Here is a 21,027-nt window from a genome sequence, read left to right as displayed (position 1 = left end):
TGTGGAAAAAACAAGCAAATGGGTAATATATACTTTAACTTAACTTTGTCTTGTACAGGTAAGTTCTCTTAACTAATTATTTTTTAAACCGCAAATCGCTTTTGTAGATAAGATTAATGGAAGGTTTTCTTAGAAGCTGTAAATCATACCATATTTAACCTTAGGTTTTAAAACTAATTATTGCAGGGTAACTTCTTTAATATTCACCTTAAACACCTTTTTTTTGAAAAGGGACCTATTTAAACTTTCAAAGATTCACAATAATTTCTCCAGGAAAACTCTACAAAACTCCAATTGCATAAATTCATTATTACTTAAACCACAAAATTAACTCTAAAAGGGTATATAAAAACATTTAAAAAACCCATGAACCATGACTTTTTAACAAACTGGGTACTATCCCAGTGCTTTTTCTTAGAGAGGGAGGGGGGGGGGTGGACTGCCTGTCCTGCTGCTGCTCTCTGCTGCTGTTGTCTTTCTTCACATTCTCCACATACTCTCGCAGGAAAAAACCCCAAAAACCTCACAAAGTTAACTTTAACACATACAGTTGTTTCTCTCAATCTCTCTTGTTCACTGATAGAGGAAAAAAGGGGCACAATTTTTACAAAAGCAGGCAATGTTACACAAAAAGTCTCTCACGGTCAGGTGCTAACAATGGTGACCATTGCAGCTTATCAACTTCTAATTACAGTGATGAATTTCAAACTAGATACCATATAGTTTGTGATTTTTTGGCTATTTTGTCACTTTTTGAAGCTGTCTGAGCCACCTGTTCCTGCTCAGCTGTTTCTGTAATTGTTCAGTGTGGCCTTGGAACTTTTTCTGCACTGCTTCTGCCCCGGGGGTGCCCCCGCTCTCTGCGCACACCTCAGTGCTCCCCCATGTCCCCCTGGTTCGGGTGGAAACCAATCTAAATTTGGATTCTTTTCCTCCAGGGTAGCAAAGTTGGAACTTAAATAAGATTGTAGTGTTAAGAGTGACTCCATAAGTGAAGAAAATAGTTCAGGATATATCACATCCTGCCGTAACTGAACAGATTCTGTTCGTTGTTTCAGTGTTTGCTCTGGAATTTCTTTCTCATTATTTCCTTCTCTCTGACTCTCCCTCCCTCTTTCCATGGGCAGCATAGATAGGAGTGTTTGCCCAGCAGTGGGAGGTAAAGGAATGAGCATACCCGTAAGCAAGAAGTCCAGGGAGCTCCTTGCGCAAATCAAAACCCTTAAGCTGTGGCTTTTCTAAAAAGCAGGTAAATAAATCATGTGCTGCTTGCCTTTCCATCTTACCGTCAGCGCTGTTGCAGCCCTACAAGGTTTGGCAGCACGTTACGGCCAGGACTCTCCTCTGAGGTCGCCTGGGGCGCGGCACCGTTGCTTTTCGCCGTCCTTGCTGCGGAGGACCCGTCCCCTGTCGCCGACTCCCGTGGCCTTCGCTTTTTAATGTCCCAAAGGTCCCAAAGGTCCCAAGGGTCCCATTTGTTCGGGCGCCATTTGATGAGTTCGGCGGGAGACAAGCAGCACTCAATATGAATGATCAGTAAGTCTCCTTTATTGGCAACTCCAAACTCCCTATATAACATCAATAATTAGGCTCCTACATAGTGCAAAAGCAAGCTCATTATTGGGTATTTCGTTTAAGGACAACTCCACCTAGTTCCACATTCTTGTGGTTGTTCATCTGTGCTGAATCCACATTCTTCTGATCACAGTGTCCTGTTCTCAGTTCACAGTTATCACTAAGGTCTTTCTGACATTGCAACATCTCATACCAACTACACTCTACTGTTGTTTAATTCTTTCTCAGCTAATTGCTGCATGGGAACACGACCTTTGTTAGCTAGCCACTCTTCCACACTGTTGAGCTTCGGGAGCCTCCCGGGAAGCACCAGCCCTCCCCAGCCCACCCTTGGGAGCACTTTTTCTTTTCTCTCTCCTGACAATTTTATCCCCAAAACTGCCGTGGGAACGTTGTAACCAAGCACATCCTCCGGCGCTGCACTTTCCTCCTGTGAATTCCCTGTGCAGGGAATGTGTCTGTGCTTTTCCCTGCTCTGTTCACTGACCAACAAACCTGAGCCCGTGGGACAGTCAGAGCTCCTTCATGCAATGAAATCAGGTTGTGTTTCTCATGGCATGTTCTGGAGGAGCTTTTCTTGGTGTGTCTTGTGCTGCTGGAAATGACACAAGAGCCAGGAGGGAACAGAAGCTGCTGCTGCCCGTTGGCTCAGGGCCAGGGAACCAAGTTGTGCTCCCGGGCAGTTGGGCCCTGCTGGAAGCAGAGCCGCGTTTCCCTTGAGCAGCTCAAGCTTGTGACAGCTCCAAACAGGAAACCTCAGCAGAAAACTCTTCCTCCAAACTCAGCTGCTTTCCCTCCTGCAGCTGTTTGGGAAAGAGCCTCAAAGCACAGACTCTGCTGGGAGCCATTGGTGCATTTCCTCCCTCCCAGCAGCAGCAGCTCCTGAGCCCTTCACGGGCTCCTGGCCCTTCCCAAACCCTTCAGCTCCCTTGGAACTCTCAGCACTCACTAACATAGGTATTTCTTTCATATTTAAATTGCATTTAAACTTCTCTTTTTCTCTCCTCTCTATCTTTTTAATCTCCTCTTTATCTCCTTTAATCCCGTCAGCACCAGCAGGATGGGGATGGAGTCTTGGGGTGGGTGTGGGATGAACTGAGGATCCAGCAGAGAAGGGCAAGGCAGAGGGGAGAGGACTCAGCCAACCCTTCTCCTGCTCTCTCCTCCCCCAGGCTCCAGCTAAAGCAAGTCAGACTGGAAAGGATCCCACAAATGCTGTGTTCTCCTCCCTCTGAGCTTGGCTGGGGATCCTCAGTTTCAGCCTGGTGCAGTGGCTGAGATTCGCTAATTTGAGTTTTTGGCTAATGCACTAAATAATGTGGTGGGTTTAGCGCTGGCTGAAATCTCCAGGGCACTTACTCATTTCTCACTGTGAGATATGGATTAGGAGAAGGGAAAACCAGGCTTAAAAGTTAGAAGGAATAAAGAAACTTTATTAACAGGACTATAAGAAATAAGAAACCAGAATAAAACCTCCAGAAACCTTTTCTCTCCCCAACCAACTTTTTCCTTTCTCAACTGACAGTGTAGGGACAAAACTTGGGATGTTAATGCAGTACCAACGATAGTCTTTTCATCAGTATCTGTAGGGAGAGGAGTTTTCTCTTGTTATTCCATGGAGAGTTGTCCACAAGAAAAGACTTTTCTTGTGCTTTTTCCTTTCCATGAATAGCAGCCACCCAGGGCAAAACTCTGCCATCATGCCTTCCTCCCATTTCCACACCACTCTGAGGTGTGTTCACGGGCCATGAACTCAAGGGGTATTATTTTAAAGATTCAAGAGTTACTCTCTTCATCTGTCTTGGTGATCATCTCTGGGAACAGAAGTTTTCTTCTTCTCTCCCTGGGGACAAAGGATCTTCATCAGCTCTCATCTCTCTCTCTCTGTTCACGCATCTCATGGGATCACAGATACTCCACCACCTGCTTGGCTTCATCAATGGATACCTTTGCTCAGATTTACACTTTGAATCCTTCATTCCCCCCAATACTCTTTCATTAATGAAAGGAGTTATTTTTCAGAATGTTATTGTCCATCTCCATGGCCCTAGCAAAAGACTATTTCAGCTCATTAAAGCATCTCCTCATTCTCCTTCCACCTGAGGCTTGACTCTTCGTCGTACTGACCTTGATGTTTGATGTTGTCTTTTGCGTGTCGATCGCTCCCACTTTGCGCTCTCTGGAGAGGGGATGAAGTCTGCAGGTCTCATCTGTGTAGTGAAAGGGTTAAATGTGGCCCAAGGTGTGGCAGGCATTCCTGGTGTGGGATTTCAGCTCAGCAGCCCCTGGAAGGCAGGGGACGGTTTCCGGCTTGGAGCCGTCTGTGCAGGCCATGGCGGGGATGGGCGAGATGTCAGCAGCCGTGGCCCGGCCCAGCTTAGGGCCGGGGTCCCCCTGGGGAGGGCTTCAGCCACCCCACTGGAATGGGACTGGGAGGGCTTCCCGGGAGGGGCCACAGCAGAGCCCGGCCTGGCCTGGGGCCGGGGGAAGTCCCGCAGTCTCCATCCCCCCAGCCCAGAGCCACTGGGCTCCAGCCCAGCCCCCCCAGGCCACACAGGCCGCAGGGAGCGGGGCCAGCCACACCACAGCTCCAATACCTTTCCAGGCTGCAAACAAAAAGAGACAACTTCCCCAGCTGGAGCTTTTAAAAGGTGCTATTGACAAAGGTGATCTCACTTTTCAGTGCTGCAAAATGCTGTCAGTTCTCAGAACTGGCCAGCTCTTGGCCTGATCTCAAGCAGAGAGAAACTCCCAGCAGCCGCTCTCAGAGAAATCACTTCTGTGGGTGTTTTCTGCTTTTATCTCTAAAATGCCAAACCACCACAGCTGGCCTGCTGGGAAGGGGTTCGGTGCCCCCTCCCCACCCCTCGGAGGGCAGAAAGAAAGAGAGCTTCCCACGTTTCTTTCCTCTCTTAAATCTGTTGTCATCAAAGTGTTTCCAGCTTTTCTAATTGGCTTAGCAATGGGCCTGTTCTCAGAGCCAGACAGTGATTGGTTTTGCCAGGCATGGAAAAAGCTTTTAGCAGCTCCTTTTAGCAGAAATAGCATTTCCATGGCTGTCTTCTTCCCTCCTCACCAAAATTTAACCCATGCAAAACCAACAAAACTGGCCACTGGTGGTCCTGGGGCAGGGGAACCTGCAGGCTTGGAGAAAACTTGAAGAACTTGTGTGGAGCCATTCAAAAATGTAACGTGGCTTCATATCTAGACACACAGCTAAAACCCAGCTATTTCTCTATTCTTTTTCTTTTCAGCTGAGAAAGGAAGTCACAGGTGATGGGGTCTCTATTCCACATCTCTTGGGTCCCTGCCTCATAGCTCCCAATTTGGATGAAAGTTACCCATTTGGTCCCTCTGGCTTCCTCCTCCCACCATCTCCTACATCTTCCCCCATTCTTCTGTGACTTTCTTCTTCTCTTTCCTTATGACCATTGCAGCCTCATCTCTGTGGCTCACAAATGTGCCCAGGGGGCTCCAGGGGTGAGGCACAGGCCCACATGCTTCTTTGAGATGCCCCAGCAGTGCTGCAGCAGGCTGATGGCTGTGCAGTTCCTTTGGCACAGGAACAGGCATTCCTGGGTTTAGTCAGAAGCATCAGTGGCCAAAATCCCAATTTCCTTTGGTTTAGTCCCACCTCAGAGCTCAGTTGTGGGGCAGGATGTGGGTGCTTGGGGCACTGCAGCGCATGAACGATGCACGGTCCCCAGGGGTGGTATATCTGGAAACATTTATTACAAGTGTACATCACTTTTGTGCTGTTTTTCCTATTGGGTTAGAATAGTGTGAGCCTGGATAGCCAATAGTATAAATGTTCAGATGGCTGCTAAGGAATAATAGTCATGATCAATTCCATATTAGCAACATCAGTTTTATTTCCCTAGGACAAGTGCTTGTATAACAATTTCTTCTGCAAACTACTCTGCTTCTGCTACTTGTTACATTTTAGAAACTCTGTTCCATCCATCCTGCCTTGACTGAGGAGCAACCTTTGTTCTCTTAGGACAAGTTCTCTTTGTTTTCTCTCTCCACAGAGCAGTCTTGGAGTTACTCTTGGATCTCTTGAACAACAGGGTTTGGCCCATTGTCAGGCTGTAAATAATGAGCGGTGGGACCACTGGTGCTGTGAAGTCGATTTATTGCTGGAATGCATCAGAAAAGGTCTCAGTCTGAAGGCATGAGATTTTGGAGGGGTAACAAGTGGGCCATAGCTCAAAGGTAGTCACGAGTTTCTTTGTTACACAGCAATATATCACATTTTGGCCCAATGGACAGCTGACATGGAGTTTATTATTACTTAATCACCTTTCACCTTTGCCAAGTTCTGCTGCACTGTGTCTGCTTTTCACCCAATACACTGCTAGCTCACCTACACACATGTGCTTCTTAGGATAATATTTAGATTCATAGCTTACTCTATAAAATCACACAATTACAGTTGAAATCTCTCCACCATCTCACTCAATGCAGTTTCTTATTTACTTATGGCATATTCTTACTTGCAGCTATAGGAACATAAGCTTATGATTTCTCGACTCAACGTCTGTGAACCTTTAGCATTGCATGAAACCAAGCTCCTTCCAAGGCTGTAAATTAAACCCTTCAGTATCTGTGGAAGTTTCTGTCATTTCCCACAGCCCACCAAAGGATTTGTGACACTTTGTGACAGAGGAGAAGCTCCCAGGCAATTTTGTGTTTGCTGTAGGGAAGGTTGGGTTGCTCTGCATCAATTCCCAGAGCAGCGCAGAGCATTGGCTTTGTGATGTCAGGGCATGGATGCCACCTTGTCGTGGTGACATCCCAAGGTTGCCTTGGTGCACGGAAGGCCTCAGGGTCAGAGCAGCTCTTGGGCTTGCTCAGTGCAGGAGCATCCTCCTGCTTGAGGCGTTTGTCAGTGGGCAGCTGCACACTGACAGGAGCCTTGTTTGTTTTTGTGGTGGAGCAGAGTGTGCAAACTGGCACAGCAGTGCTACAATGATGGAGCAGCTCGCTGTTGCCGTTTGCACCATTTATGTCATCGGCTACTCTGGCTATTATCTGACCAACCTGGCACGTAAGTAGAGGTTTTCCCTGGCTGGAACCTGAGCTGGCTTTTGTAGGTCTCCCTGCTCTTTCTTAGTGACCGGGTTGCTATTGAAACACAAAGACCATGAGGATGCCCCTGGTTTGGTAAAGCTCCTGTCAACACCTTCAGCAAAACATGGGGTGTCTGTAGCCAGGGGGCTGCGGGCAGCATTTGCAGGGCTTCTGTTCCCTCCACGGGAGAGCCTGTGGCAGCAGAGTCTGTCATTTCCTCACTTTGCTGGCTCAATCTCTTGGGGTGACTTTACTTTTAAGATAGCTCTGAGAGCTCGGGAAGTTGAAACTGCTGGAGGCTGATGGGAGTTTTTTCTCCTGACTAATTCCTGGCCATGGGTGAGAATTGGCAGCGGTTTTAACTATTGAGAAGTGAGATCAACCTGTGAACACCACCTGAAGATGTGAGGCCGGGAATTTCTTGCTCTCTTTGGTTTCTGGCTTCTGACGAGGTCACAGGGCTCTGTCTCGGCCTCCTCCCCCGCTCTAGGCCGGACAAGGCTGCAGAGGGCGGGGTGGGGGGAGAAACAGAGCCGGCCGGCCTGACTTGGTTTGCAGTTTCTGCCACTGAACTGAAACCTGACACCATCAACATCTGCAGCTTTAGCAAGATTTTAACTCTTTTACTACCTGCATGAGACTTGCAGATTAATCCTTTTTTTCCAGAGAGAGGGAGAGGGAGTGATCAACCATCAACCCATCAAAGAGAGTGAAGAAACAAATTAAATTTAGAGGGGGAAGAGAAAGAAGGAGATGCTTTAATAAGCTGAAATATTTTTCTGTTAAAGCTATGGAGATGGACAGTAGTGTTCTGAAAAAATCTCCTTTAATTCATGACAGAGTATATTGGGAGGAATGGAGTGTTTCCAAGTGTGGATTTTGAGCAAATGATGAAGTAGTTGTGACACTGTGAGATGCTGGAACAGAGGGGGAGAAGTAAGAGTTGAAGATTTGTGTCTTTTAAGAAGCAAAAAAGAAAACTTCTGTTTCCAGGGGGGCTCAGAAAAACAGATAAAGAGAACTTTTGCCTTTGAATAACTCATTCATAAAAATGACATCCCTGGACTCATGACCCATAACACACCTCAGAGTGATGGGAAATGGGAGGAGACAACTGATGGCAGATTTCTGGGCAGCTGGCATCAGAGAAATAGAAAGCTATGAAGAAAGATAGTTTTCATGTGAAAAACTCCATAGATAGCAGAAGAAGACTTTTGTTTCTCTACAAAGACTGATGAAAAGACTCCAGCAGGAATTGGGACTGTTGTAAACACCAAAGTTCCAAAGTTTTTTGTCTCTATGTTGTCATGTGAACAAGAGAATGGTTGGGTAGTGGGGGAGAAAAGGGTTGTTCTGGAAGTTTTATTCTGGTTTCTTATTCTTGTAGTTTTTGTCAATAAACTTTCTTTATTCCATTTAAGTTTTAAGCCTGTTTTGCTCTTGTTCTAATCCATATCTCACAGCCATAAATAAGTAAGTTTCCTAGTGATTTTTTAGTTGCTGCTTTAAACAACACCAGTCAAGCAGGACACCTTTGAAAATGCAGACTGGGAGATCTTCTCAGATGCTGTTCTAAATAGGCCACGGTTCTCTCCAGTTTTCTCAAAGAATTTGGTTCATTTTCCTTGCCCACTGCAGGTCATCTGAGCCGTGTGTTCAGAGGTGCCGATCCTGAGGTGAGTCAGAAAGGAACATTTGATGTTCCTGGTGTTTCAGAATTGTGCAGGGAACTGTGAGCTTGGCCTGTGGCAGTAGAGTGCAGAGGGCCAGCTGGGTGGGCTGAAAGAAGATCCATTTCCATGTTTACAACAGCAATAGCAAAGGCATTGTTGGCTATTTCCTAATTTTCCATTGCAGAGCTTTAAAAGAACTCAAAGCTCAGATTTGCAGAGAGAACGTTGCTTGCTGATAGTAGCCAGGGTGAACTCTCTAATTCAGAGCTATTTGCAGCCTGGCTGAATTAACCCATTTTAATTTACTTGGAGAGACTTAGAATCCCATTGCTATCAAAGCTGATGATTTGTGCTTGGTAGAGCTGGTTGTAGAAATAGAGCTGAATAGAAATAAGGTTCTAAATGATAGGAGCTGCCTGTCCCTAACTCCACCATCTGTCCACAGAGCCCAGAAGCAAGAGCAGACTCTGCTGTGGCTCCCTCTGCTCCTGGAGAAGAGGCCAAAGAGGAGCAAAATGAGCAAAAGGAGCACGAGCCTCCAGCTGTGGTCACAGCCCAGCCTGACCATGCCCAGACAGTAAGTGCCAGTGCTGGGTGCTGCTGTCTTTAGTGCAAGGCAGAGCTGCAAGTTTCTGAGCAGCCAGCACTTGCTGTTGCTGGCTGAGGATGCTGAGTGCTGGAGTCCTGCCAGCACCCAGCCATTCCCCCATCCCGTGGCAGCTGGAAATTGGGCTTTGAGCCGTCGTGCTGAGGCCCCAAAGCGCTGCTGCCTGCGGGTGAGCAGCTGGCTGCTTGGCTCAGGGAAGCTCTGTCTCTTGGCTTCTGCCAAGCCATGGCCAAGGGCTCACACGGCATTTCTGGGGCTCACAGGGCTTGCTTTGTTTGCTGTCCCTTTTTGGAAACCTCTGCATGACCTGGAGAAGTGTTCTGCAGTTTTCTGGAGTAATTCTTCACTTCTGCAGAGTCTTTTAGGCCACCTGTCTTTTGGCTTTTGATAAGCTGCAATGAGATGATTGTGTTGTCCATGAAGCTGTGGCCGGCCATTCTTGTCCTGTGTGGCCAAAGAAACAAACTGTGTAGTTCTGAACCCTTCTTCTGAGGCAAAATCCACAAGTGGCAAGTTTCTCTTGATACGTTTTGTGGTGAAGTCTGCAGCTTTGGAAACTGCATTGGAGCCTAGTGTGGGGGCAAAGCTGCAAGTCCTTGAGTGCTGTCTTTTGTTGCTAAGAACCCCTTTAGAGATGGTTGTTTTTTCTCCTCAGAGCTGTTTTCCTCCTCCTGCCTCTTCTGTCATGACACTCCCTGTTTAACCTATAAATTTCTGCCTGTCCTAGTGAGGTGAGACAATTCCATGGTTTAGGTGGTTTTTGGTGACTTTGGTCATACATTCATTACATGACCCATGGCTTCCTTCATTGGCATCCCTAGGGGTGTGTCAATTAATTTGTTGGTGGGGCCTTTTGAGGATCTCTGTCAGTGCCACTCAGAATTCTCAGCTGACAAAAGAGGGAGGAGAAACACCTTGGTCCTCTTCCATATCCTGAGGTGGCCATAGAGGCTCTCTGACCTGCAGCAGAGGATCAAATTGCACACATCCTTGTCTCCTGACTGAGCAGGATTTCTAACAAGAGTGTGGATGTCAGAAGGGCAGGAGTGGCAGGGCAGGCCTGAAAAGGGCAGCTCCCAGGCACTTGCTCTCCATTTGTGTGTACAGAACATCGAGGCAGAGCCCCAGGCAGAGCTGCCCGAAGCTCCGATGGCCATCATGGCAGTGAAGAGGAGGCCTGAGGAAGAAAGGAGAAACATCGAGGAGGAGATGAATCTCCACTGGCAGAGAGGAAATCAACGAAACCAGGTGAGTGAAAGTGAGGCAGACACTCCACTCATGGAAATTCCTCTCTGTCGTTCTTCACAGGCCTCCGAGGAGGAGCTTCTGGCAGAGCTGCAGGAAGCTGAGGCTAGGATCAGGGCAAGAGAGAACAGGCTGGAGGAAGAAAGGAGAATCATCCAAGAGAAATTAGATCTCCTCGCTCAGCAGCAAGAGGCTCTAGAAAATCGAGTGAGTGAAAGAGCGATAGGCACAGCAGTCACTGCAGTCTGGTGCTTTCTGCCCTTCTTGCCTTTCCTCTGCAGAGCAGCAGGGGGCTGGGCTGATGCCTCTCAGTGCCATCCTGCTGTAGTGTCTATCCCAGCTGCTTGGAAGGACATTTCCTGCTGTGCTCAATCTCAGCTGCTGCCCTGGACAGTGGCACCAGTCATTTGCCCCTTTTGCCAGCACTCATCTCAAGGGATTCCTGCTGGCCTGCTCCTGCTCTCCTTGTTTCTTCAGGGCTTTTTGCAAGTGAACACAGTCCCCCAGACAGATTTGGAATACAAGCTGCAAGCTGTCTGTATCCCTTGGTGAATCTGCTGCTGTCCTGCTCTTTCCCTTTGCTCACAGTCAATGAGCCTTGGCACACAGGGACAAGCTGTGGTCTCTGACTGCTTTGTTCTCTTTGACTTGAGGTGGACGTGTTGATATCTCACCTGGCAGCCTGCGAAGGCTTCCAGCAAATGCCTGCTGATGAAGAGCCCCAAGGTCGGCGGGAGGCACAGGTACTGTCCCAAGCACAAGTGCTGCAGGCTGAGCACCTTCTGAAGATGGTGCAGGAAAAGAGGACTGAGGGGGAGGAGCTCCAACATTAGAACAAGGAGCTGCAAATGTGTCTGCAGCCCTTGGAGGGGGAAAGGGATCCTTGGGAGGAAGTGCAATGGTCGTTGTTGCAGTCATCCTTCAGAAAATCCAGGAAAATGGAATATGAAACTGGCCATCAACTTGATTAAAACCAACCTTGGGTTTTGACCATTTGGTTCCAGAAGTGGGCATCCAAAAAATCCAGTTGATGAGCTTTGCATGTGGCTAACAGCAACTTCCTAAGGGCTTGCATTTGAAAAGGGAACTCGGGGTAATCTCTGCCAGCCAGCTTTCTGACACAAACTCCTTTCTTCTCGCAGATCTACACAGGCTCTTCCATTCAATCTGCTGTAGCAGCAGCAGCAGCAGCAGCAGCATCTAAAGGAGCCTTTGTTGCCCAAGCTGAGCAGTGGAGCCGGGGCAGTTTGTCCATTTCCAGCAGTGACACATCTGCTGCTCAGCTCCAGGAGAGCCTGGGAGACTTCGTGGAGCAACTGAGTACGTCTGGTGTATTTCTTGTCTGAGGGACAGTGTATTGTGTGCACGTGCCAGCAGAGCTGTAGCAAATGATCCTCCTCACTTTGGTGTCCCAGAGACTTTTAGGACTCCCCACAGGAACTGCTGTGCTCTGAGGCAGCGAGAGAGCGCTCTGGCTGCTCCTGCTGCCTCTGAGGGCAGCTTGGACTGGCTCGGCTTTGCCTGGCATTCCCTTGCCACTAAAGGCAGAAGCAGGAATTGTTCTTGGATCAGCAGGAGGCTGTGGCCTAGCAAATGATCTATGCAAGTTCTGTGTGCTAGTGGCCAAACTGAACAGAGTATTTAATTCCTAAATTCTCCTTAGACTCCCGACTTCCCACCTGTTGTCAGCACCAAAAGACTTCACAGAAACTGATTTGGGATTTTGTCTTTTTGTTGTGGTTCTGTTTTCTGTGTGGTGTTTTTTATAGATTTTTGTTTTGGTTTTGGTGGTTTTTTGGTAGTTTTTTTTTTCTCCATCCTGAAAGAGCTGTTCTGCCCCATGTGTCTTACTGGTGTCATTTTTAGGACTGTTTTTATTGCCTCTACTACATCTACAAGGTTTTTATGAGAATGCTGTATTTTTGTCAGTGAGGACTCCTTTGAAAGAACATCAGGTGACAGCAGAAACAGAGAGCAAGAGATGTTTTCATTGGGCCCACAATGAAGAAACAGATACTTGTATAACAATCTGTAATTAGTATCCTAGTTTTATTTTTCTAAAGATGTGTCCAAGAGACACATCCACATGGTGTGATCAGATAAAACAGCACTGCAGGCATTTCTCAGGAGCGAGCCTGCAGCCCCTGTGCTGTGTATTCCTCAGATCCATGGCACTTTTTCATCCCTGATTCCCAGCCATTCCCATGACTCTTAGAATCCTACCTATTGGCCCAAGCCCTGCTCAGATCAGTCTCTGGGAAAACACATCAAGCCCTTTGTGATTCTGCAGCACAACCCATTTAATCTGCTTCTTGCCCATAACAGCTGCCAGTGCTGTGCTCTCAGAAAAGACCTGGTGGGGCTGAGAAAAGATCCCAGCTGATTTGGTGTCTACCTTCACCTGCTGGGACACAAAAGGGCCTTGATCTGCACCTGGCTGTGTCTGATCTCCAAGGCAATGCTGGTGTGTCCTGAACGGGGGCCACAGCTTGTCAGGGGCTCAGGCTGGCTGTGTCTTCTTGCCATTGCTTGTCAGTGCTCACGCTTGGCCTTTGCCAGCCTTGTGCTGTGCCCTGCTGTGCTCTCTGCGCTTCATTTCCTTCCAAGGACTGGACAAAATCAGTCTCTCTGCTGGCCATTTGTACTGCACAACTGCCTGTCTTGTTGCTGCTGTGCTTGCTGCCCAGCTGACCACAGAGGGTTCAGAGCCCCAGACAGCGGGGCTGCCTTTGGCATCTCCTGCAAGTTGGGATCTCTGCCTGAAAGTCAGCATCTTGCATTTTGTTTCCCTCAGGGAGGATGGTGAACAAGGAAAATCCCATCACAAAATACATCGAACTGGAAAGTCTTGGCAGCGGGTGAGTCCAACCACAGTCACTTCTACACAGCCATGGGCCAGGGGTTTCACTGGTGGAATATCCATCAAGTGGGAAGTCAGACAAGTTGTCCACATGTTTAGACAGCGGGCTTAGTCTGCCCCATCTCTCAGTACTGGCCAGAATTTGTCAAGTGTGCTCAGAAGGCATTGTCAAATACATCTCCATGCTGCCAAGGTCTTGCCTGCAGCAAGGAACAGAACCTGGGAAATCTGCTTGTCTCTCAAGTGTGGGACAGCTCAGGATTCATTTCCTTCACATTTTTGGATGTCTCCAAATCATCTGCCCACACTAATGAAAGGAGAAGAATCTTGCTTGCCTGAAAGCACAACCTACCCCCAAGGAGAGCTGTCAGATAACAGTTCTCAGGAACATTTCTCTCCAAGAGTTTGCTAAAGGAAATACTCCGTGCTCAGGATTAGAATTGCACAGTTTAGAAGCTGATAGCCGAGATGAAGGAATAAGCTGCCTTTTGGAGCTGAGGCAGTAAAGCCCAAGGCTTCAGGAACAGGCCCAGTGCCCAGGCACTTGAGGGGAAAATGCATCATCTGCCTTCTGGCAGACCCCTCCTGCAACCTGCAGCTTTTAGGCATTTACAGCAGAGCTCTCCTGTCTGGACTGGCTTCCACTGCAAGATCTAAATGGCTTCTCCTTTCTTTGCTGCTGTTTTGTTTCTAGGGGTTTTGGAGAGGTTTCCAGAGCACTTGACATTGCAACAGGAGGAGAGGTAAATGTCAACAGCCCCTGCAGCCTCTGCTGCTCTCCAGGCCTTTCCCCACTGCTGACAGCTGTGGCTGGAGCTTTGAGGAGAGCTGTGCTGAAAAGGCACAAGAAGCACAGACTGGAGCCAGCCTGCAAATTGCACTTGGAACAGGCTTTGTGGACAAGGCAAATCGCCAGTGGCCACATGTCCTGTAACTGACCCCCAAGGGAGCAGAGAAATGGGCTGTTGGAATATCACTTCCTAATTACTCCAGTGATGAGGTCTAATCACAAGGCACTTTGGCACAGCTTGGCTGTGCCATTCCAAAATCACTTGCTCCATGTGTGTTGTGGTCTCATGCTATCAATTTTCTCAAATTACTCCTTTTCAATGTCATTTGAGGTGGCCATAAAGAAAATAAATGTGCAAGGAGTGAGTAGGAAGATACTAACCATGAATGAAATCAGGATCATGGAGAGTAATAGGAGTCCCAGGATCGTGAATTACTTAGCCAGGTGAGTGGTCACGGTCCTATCCCTTGAATGTTTCTTTACATACTACAAGCATGAGAGCTTAAAACCCCACTTTGGTCAGTGGCAGGAAATAGAGTTGTTAATGATTATTTCTCTACTTATCTCCAATGGATGGGAAGAGACTGCATTTTGTCTGCATGAATCCACCCTGGCAAATGCAGACTGAAAATTGTTCAAAAACCTGCATCAGCCCTATCTTAAGAATTCAATACCTTCTAAGTTCATTGCCTCCACAGTTCTTTGGGCTTGAGTTTTTCAAGTTTCTTAAATGCTGATGAACCATCCAAGAGAGGATTGCCCTTGCATTGTTGCCCCTCTTTTCCATTGCTGTGCATGCCGGGAAGACTAGGTGCTTATTTCCAGAAATGCCATGCGTGACAGGTTTTTTATCTGGGCTCTTCCTAAACTGCCTTTCTCCTTGAGACAGCACAGACTGCAAACACTGCACAGCCTAGAGGCAATGTCTATGCCTTTTCTTCTGCCCTTGTCTCCAAGGGACCCAGAAACAAGACTCAAGCAAAAAACCAACCTAGCCGTGCATGTTCACCTGCACGGCCTTGTTTCCTTTTTTCAGCTACCTTGTGCATGAGGAACTCTGGCTGGTGATGGAGTACATGGACGGAGGCACTCTGAGAGATCTCATCGACGAGATTCAAATGTCTGAAGGAGAGATTGCAGCTGTCAGTCGGGAGGTCAGGGATCCCATCTGTGCTTCCAAGGCCTTGAGCTGCATTGTCTGGGAAACAGGGGCTCAGAATGGGAGTGATTTCATGGGCCAAGCTTGGTTTCTGTGCTGCTGCTCGGCTATGGGCAAGCAAGAGCATCTCAAGGGAACTGTCTGCCAGTGCCCCTACACTCACTGGACTCACTTCCTGTCCTCTTATCCCCTGCTCTTGTATTCTAGCTCTGTCTCTTGCATTGGCATTTGCAGTTCTCCACTGAGAAAGGTGCTGCTCTGCTACTGTGGGAGCAGCAGGCTCTTGCTCTCAATGGCGCTGTGTTCTGCCATTCCTCCCCATTCCCCTGCAAAGGGAACCTTCCACAGCTGTTTCCTTGCTTGTGCGATGAACTCACAGCACTACTTTTTGCCCCCCTGGTTCTCTTTTCTCTCTCAGTGCCTGCAAGGACTGGATTTTCTTCACTCCAACCACGTGATCCATCGAGATGTCAAGAGCAACAACATCCTTCTCAGAACCGACGGCTCTGTCAAGCTGGGTCAGTGTATTCTTGCTCAGCTTCAGCCTTCCAGGAATGGGGGGTGTGGGGCTGCTTTCAGTGACTGCCAGCTCCCCAAAAATGCTGCTGCTGGCAGTGCAGGGGTCCCCCCTGCTGTGGGCTGAAGGCACAGTTGCAGTGTGCACACAGCTATGACAAGGAGCCACGAGCAGCCCAGAGTGCTATTGCTCTGTGTGTGTCTGTGTGTGTTCCTTCCAGAGGGAGGGAGCTGCAATCTAAACCTTCAGGGGAACAAAAGGCACTGCTGGAGGAAGTGTAAGAAATGGGGGGATGTTTGAAGTAGCCAATTCATATTTCCTTGGCTAAAGCCCTAAGGAAACAGAGCAGGGAGTGTTGTCCAGGAAATTCAACTGCACATTCTCAAACTTCTACCGGGGAATTCTTTGCCTTGGCTTCCTAATTGAGAGTATTAAAATTAAAAGAGTATTTTGCTTTCTCCTCAGCTGATTTTGGCCTTTCTGCTCAGCTCACCCCTGAGCAAAATCAGCGGTGCTCGGTGACCGGGACTCCTTGGTGGATGGCACCTGAAGTGGTGAAGCGTCAACCATATGGCCCCAAAGTGGACGTGTGGTCTTTTGGAATTGTGGCAATTGAAATGGCCGAACAAAAAACTCCTTATGACAGTTTCACTGCTCAATCGGTAAGGAGCAAATACTCTCTGATCCCGCTGTCTTTCTCACCTGTCCCGGGTTCTCTGCTCACTGCACAAAATCCCATGGCCATCTGCTTGAAGTACTTCCACCAAGGCCCCTTCTACAAATGTCCCTGCAGCACATCAGCATCTGCTGGAGCTTTGGTTGCAGCACTGGGGGAACTCAAGCCTTACCTCGCCCAAACCATCTCCATTCTCAGGCAGCATTTTGCTTTGCCTTACAAGTCGTTCCAGCTCTTTTGGCTGTGTAGATGGCCCCAAGAATAGGAAACAAGCATCTCAGAGCTGCTGTTATCTTTCCAGAAATGAAGCAAAGAAACTCAAACCAAACCAAGTTTCTAAAACAGTGCTTTTGAGAGAAGAAGTTCAGCCCCATTCTTCTCACAGGGAAACTTGTCTGAAACCCAGAGATGAGGCTGTAAAGCCAGAGTCTCTTCTGCTTCTTATGCAGTGCTGCTGAGACACTCAGTGACCACCTTCTTTCATAACCCAAGCCACTTTCTCCATATCACCAAGCTGGAGCCTGGTGACGGGGAGAGCCTGCCAAAACCTCCTGTTTGTTTCCTGGCACTTTCTGGGATGGGCACAGCGTTAATGCACTGACTTGAGAATCCAACGAGCACAGGCTTACCACAGGGGTGACACTTCTGATTTCACCATGAATATTTTCCTTTTGCCACATAAGGGAACCGGAAATTTTCAGAGTGCTGAGAGACAGAGCTGCAGGTGGCTCCTGTGTGCCCAAACAGGCATTTTCAACCCAATACATTTGTGGAGGCATCTTAATGTGTCTGTGTTGAAAATGAGATTCCAAAGGTTTGTTTCCTTCCCTGAGGAACACCTGCTGCATTTCCTTTCTTTTCTTCCAATTACCATCATTTTCAAGAACAAGACAATAAGCTGGATGAGTTTTGTTTTATGGCAGCTGTGCTTAAGGGACCAACAAGCACTGCAGAGATTCTTTTCATGTAAGAATCCTTGGAAATAGTACAGTTAGTTAGAATAGCAAAATCCCTCTTCCAAAAAGGCTGCCAAGCTGCTGGGAATCCTCCGAGAAGGAAACATGTATTTGCTGATGTAGTTGCCACTAACTAGATCAGGCAATGAAATCAGCTGCCAAGGCAAGATCTGCTGGATGTTAGCAAAGCTGTGGCTTTGGGGCTTGGGTTTTTTCATGATACAGGAAAGTCGTCATCCAAATGCTACAGGAAAGTCATGTCTGCCTCTCTGCCAGGGCAAAAACTGCCACTGCAGAGTGGAGCTGGAACAATGGGCTCTGGGAGAGCAGTTCCAGATGGGAAAGAAGCAGGTGGAGCCTTGTGTTTCCTTTTTCTCCAGGCTAAATTCCACATAGCCACAGAAGGGAGCCCACAGCTGCGGCAGCCCGAGCAATTCTCGCCTTTGCTGCGTGACTTCCTGAGCTGCTGCCTGCAGAAAGGCGAGGCGCAGCGCTGGTCTGCCAAGGAGCTGCTGCAGGTAAAATGCCAAAAGGGCTGCAGGTGAAACAGTGTCCCAGGGATGGGCTCCTCCTCCACTGAAATCCAAGGCATCAGATGAGCCCCCATCCTCCTCCCTTCCAACCTTGGTGCTGTTCAGCTGACAGTGGGGAGGAATCCTAGACTGGGCTGGGCTGGCAGGGAGTGCTGGGTTTTAGCGCTGGCTAAAATCACCAGGGCACTTACTCATTTCTTGCTGGGAGCTATGGATTAGGAGAAGGGCAAAACAGGCTTCAAACTTCAAAGGAATAACAAATTTTATTAGCAGGCCCACAAGAATAAGAAAGGTCTCACCTGTGCAGTGAAAGGGTTCAATCTCACCCAGGTCATGGCAGTCACGGTGTTGGATTTCAGGCTGTGCTGGGCCCCTCTCTCTGCCCGGGAGCCGCTGGGAGGGGAGGCTCGGCCTGGAGCCGTCGCTGCACGCCGGGGAGAGGGTTTAGTGTGGGCAAGATGTCAGCAGCCATGGCCTGGCCCAGCCTGGGGCCGGGGTCCCGCAGCCTCCATCCCCCGCCCGGGAGCCGCTGGGCTCTGGCCCGGCCTCCCCCAGGAGCACAGGCCGTGGGCGAGCAGGGCCGGCCTCACCAGAGCTCCGTTACCTTCGGGCTCCGGAAGCAAAGAGGGCCAGTGCCTGGGCTGGTGGTTTTCAAAATGTGCATCATCACAGAGGCGCATCTCATTTCTAAATGGTGCAAAATGTTGTCAGTTCTCAGAACTAGCCAGCCATTGGCCTGTCTCAGGCACAGAGGAAGCTCCCAGCAGCTTCTCTCAAAGAAATCACTTCCGTGCGGGGTTTCTTACTTCTTTCCCTAAATGTCAATTCATCTCAAACTAACTCACAGGGACATGGAAAGGTCATCTAGTCTGTGTCCTGCAATGAGCAGGGACATCTTTCAAGAGATCAGGATACTCACACCTCAGATATTTCCAGGGGTGGGCCACCTACCAGCTCTTGGGGCAACCTGTGCCACTCTTGCCCCATGCCCCTGACCTACTCTGACTCAATCCCCTTTCCATTTCAAAAGTATTCCCCTGCCTTTGAAGCTCTTAGCTTGGAAAATCATGCTTTCTTGTTGTTTTATTTTCCTTTCTGCAGCATCAATTTATAACATCGGCCATGCCTGGGTCCAGCTTGGCACCTCTCATCGTTGCCGTGAAGAAGTGGAAGGAGGAGGCAGGAATGCAACAATCAATTTATAAACTGTCTTCTCCATGAAAAACTTAGAGTAGGATTACAGAGTAGGACTGCAGAGTAGGATTGTAGAATAGGATTATAGAGTAGGATTGTAGTGCAGGATGGTAGTGTAGGTTTGTAGTGTAGGATTGTAGAGTAGGATTTTAAATAAAATTTCTAAAATCTCAACTCCTTTGGAACATTTCTCTCCTTCTGACCCTGTGAGAAAGCTCAACATTTCCTCCTGAATTGTCAGTTTTTTCTTAGAGGTGGAAAGTGACATTGATGGCTTCTTTGGTACAGTTTGTAAGGGGGGAAGGCTCCTCTTCATTCATCCTCTCCAGACCACACTGCCTTTGGAATATGGCCAACTGGCCAAGTTTTGCCCAGCTCTGGCATTTCTATTTGAGGCAGAAACAGCAATGGCATTTGCAGGAAAAACCAAAGGAGGAGCAGTGCAACACAAACATCCTGTGCAGATGCAGGCTGTGCAGATGTGACTCGAGACTATTTGGGCTCCTGCCACTTGGATTTGTATCCCTAAGAGAAATCTCTTTGGCTGGAGGAGAGTCTGGCTGAAGAGAGAAAGCAGAAAGAGCAGTGAGGGTGCTGTGCAAGGTCTCCTGTGGTGCAGAGCTGTCAGCGACTGTGAGGTGAGAGCGGGCCCGGCCTTGGCCAGGCTGGAGCCCCAGCAGAGCCCTGACAGAGCCCAGAGAAGCCTGAGCCTCGGCAGAGGCAGGCTGGAAGGAGGCCCTTGGAGCTGCAAGAGGCAGCAGCCTGGCCCTGGCTGCCTCTTGCTGGCACCAGGCAAACCCTCCGCTCTCAGAGCCAAGCTGGCAGCTGGCTGCTCCTGAGGGGAAGCGGCGCCGTGCTGGGCACAGCACACACTGGTGCCATGGGCTGTCTGGAGTCTGCACAGGAGGAGAGAAAGGCAAAGAGCAGCCCAGGGCTGCTGCCCTGCCTGACCATTGCTGCTCTTCTGCCGCCTGCCCTGGAACTCCTGGCAATGGTCAGCAGTGTGTGCAGCACTCTGGGCACAGGGGGAGGGAGCCGGGCTGCTCCGCAGGCTCCAGCACAGGGCAGTGTCCTTCAGGCACGGCATTTCTGCCAGGGGAACCGAGGCCAGCGTGAGGCACTGACAGCAAGTCAGGGCACATCTGCACGAGCCACTGCCTCACACAGCTCTGGGACCAAGCGCCTGCAATCCTGGAGCTCTGCACTGAGCCACAGCAAAGGTGTGAAATGCAGAGGACTTTGCAGAAATATTCAGGGGCACCAGGCCAGCCTGCTTGGTGCTCTCTGGGGCACAGCAAGCACTGTGCAATGCAGCTCGGAGCTGCTGGCAGAGAGGGACTATGGGCATGTGCCTGAGGCTTCTTCTTGAGTAGTGATTTGGGAGGGAGCAGAAGGGTCTCAGTAGGCAATTTGTGTTTTCTTCATGAATTGCTGAATGAAAGACACAATGTGGCCTCACGCAGCAAGAGAACTTGCAGAACTTACTGACTATAAGTTTGTGCTGAATTCCCAGAAAAGGGAAGTGTTGAAGTGTAACAAACAGGGCTTTTGAATTCAGGTAGCTCCTGAGCCTTCATCCAAAACAACCACCAGGAGGCTGACAACTATCTCGTGCAGAGCCCTGCTACAAGGGCTTCCATAATCATGGAATTAGAAAATATGAAGCTTAGGAAAATAGAATGTGCCCATCAAGTTAAAAAAGTTTAAAAGCTTGTCCTGTGCAAAGAATGGACAAGTGAGTTTGTGGTGGAGCTTTCCTCCTCACTCCTGGCATTGAATAAACAAATCCCTGCTCTGTAGGCCCTACACTATGGAGTACTGTTTTCTTGATTACGTTTTGCTCATCGTAATCACACTATGCTTTTCATTTTCTTCTTAGAACCTTCTAAGCATGAAGTGAGTAAGACAGTGAGTTGTGTATTGATAGGGCCAAAGAAATATTTCCAAATGCCATCCCGGGAAAGGAAAGGACGTGAAACAGCGCTGGGGAAGAGCGTCCCTCGCACAGCCCTCAGAGCTGCCACCATGCACAAGATGGCGGCCGGGGCTGAGGCTGTGCCACCATGCACAAGATGGCGGCCGGGGTTGAGGCTGTGCCACCATGCACAAGATGGCGGCCGGGGTTGAGGCTGTGCCACCGTGCACAAGATGCCGGCCGGGGCTGAGGCT

The 21,027-nt window shown here is 48.9% G+C and overlaps 2 protein-coding genes across 2 annotated transcripts in view; both read left to right on the top strand.

Annotated features, from left to right (window-relative positions):
- The window catches only part of LOC147646113 (serine/threonine-protein kinase PAK 1-like), a 145,767-nt gene extending 126,735 nt beyond the window's left edge, over window positions 1-19,032 (top strand). The window contains exon 14 of the mRNA XM_086873917.1: window positions 18,895-19,032. The gene's annotated coding sequence lies outside the window, so the exon portion shown is untranslated. The remainder of the gene's footprint in view (window positions 1-18,894) is intronic.
- On the top strand, window positions 6,233-19,032 carry LOC147646114 (uncharacterized). Its single transcript, XM_086873918.1, has 14 exons — window positions 6,233-6,625; window positions 8,287-8,324; window positions 8,767-8,898; window positions 10,036-10,380; window positions 10,827-10,916; window positions 11,316-11,493; window positions 12,968-13,031; window positions 13,728-13,776; window positions 14,155-14,267; window positions 14,860-14,977; window positions 15,401-15,500; window positions 15,965-16,161; window positions 17,512-17,649; window positions 18,766-19,032. Exons 1-14 carry the CDS (start codon window positions 6,349-6,351, stop codon window positions 18,883-18,885), a joined length of 1,959 nt encoding a protein of 652 aa, XP_086730044.1. The 5' UTR covers window positions 6,233-6,348; the 3' UTR covers window positions 18,886-19,032.
- Window positions 19,033-21,027: the final 1,995 nt, after the last annotated feature.

The sequence above is a fragment of the Cyanistes caeruleus genome, unplaced genomic scaffold (genome assembly GCF_971803275.1).
Source record: "Cyanistes caeruleus unplaced genomic scaffold, bCyaCae1.hap1.1 HAP1_SCAFFOLD_123, whole genome shotgun sequence".
NCBI classification, from domain to species: Eukaryota; Metazoa; Chordata; class Aves; order Passeriformes; family Paridae; genus Cyanistes; species Cyanistes caeruleus.
Note: the sequence above shows the minus strand (reverse complement) of the source record. Positions and strands in the feature narration are given on the sequence as shown.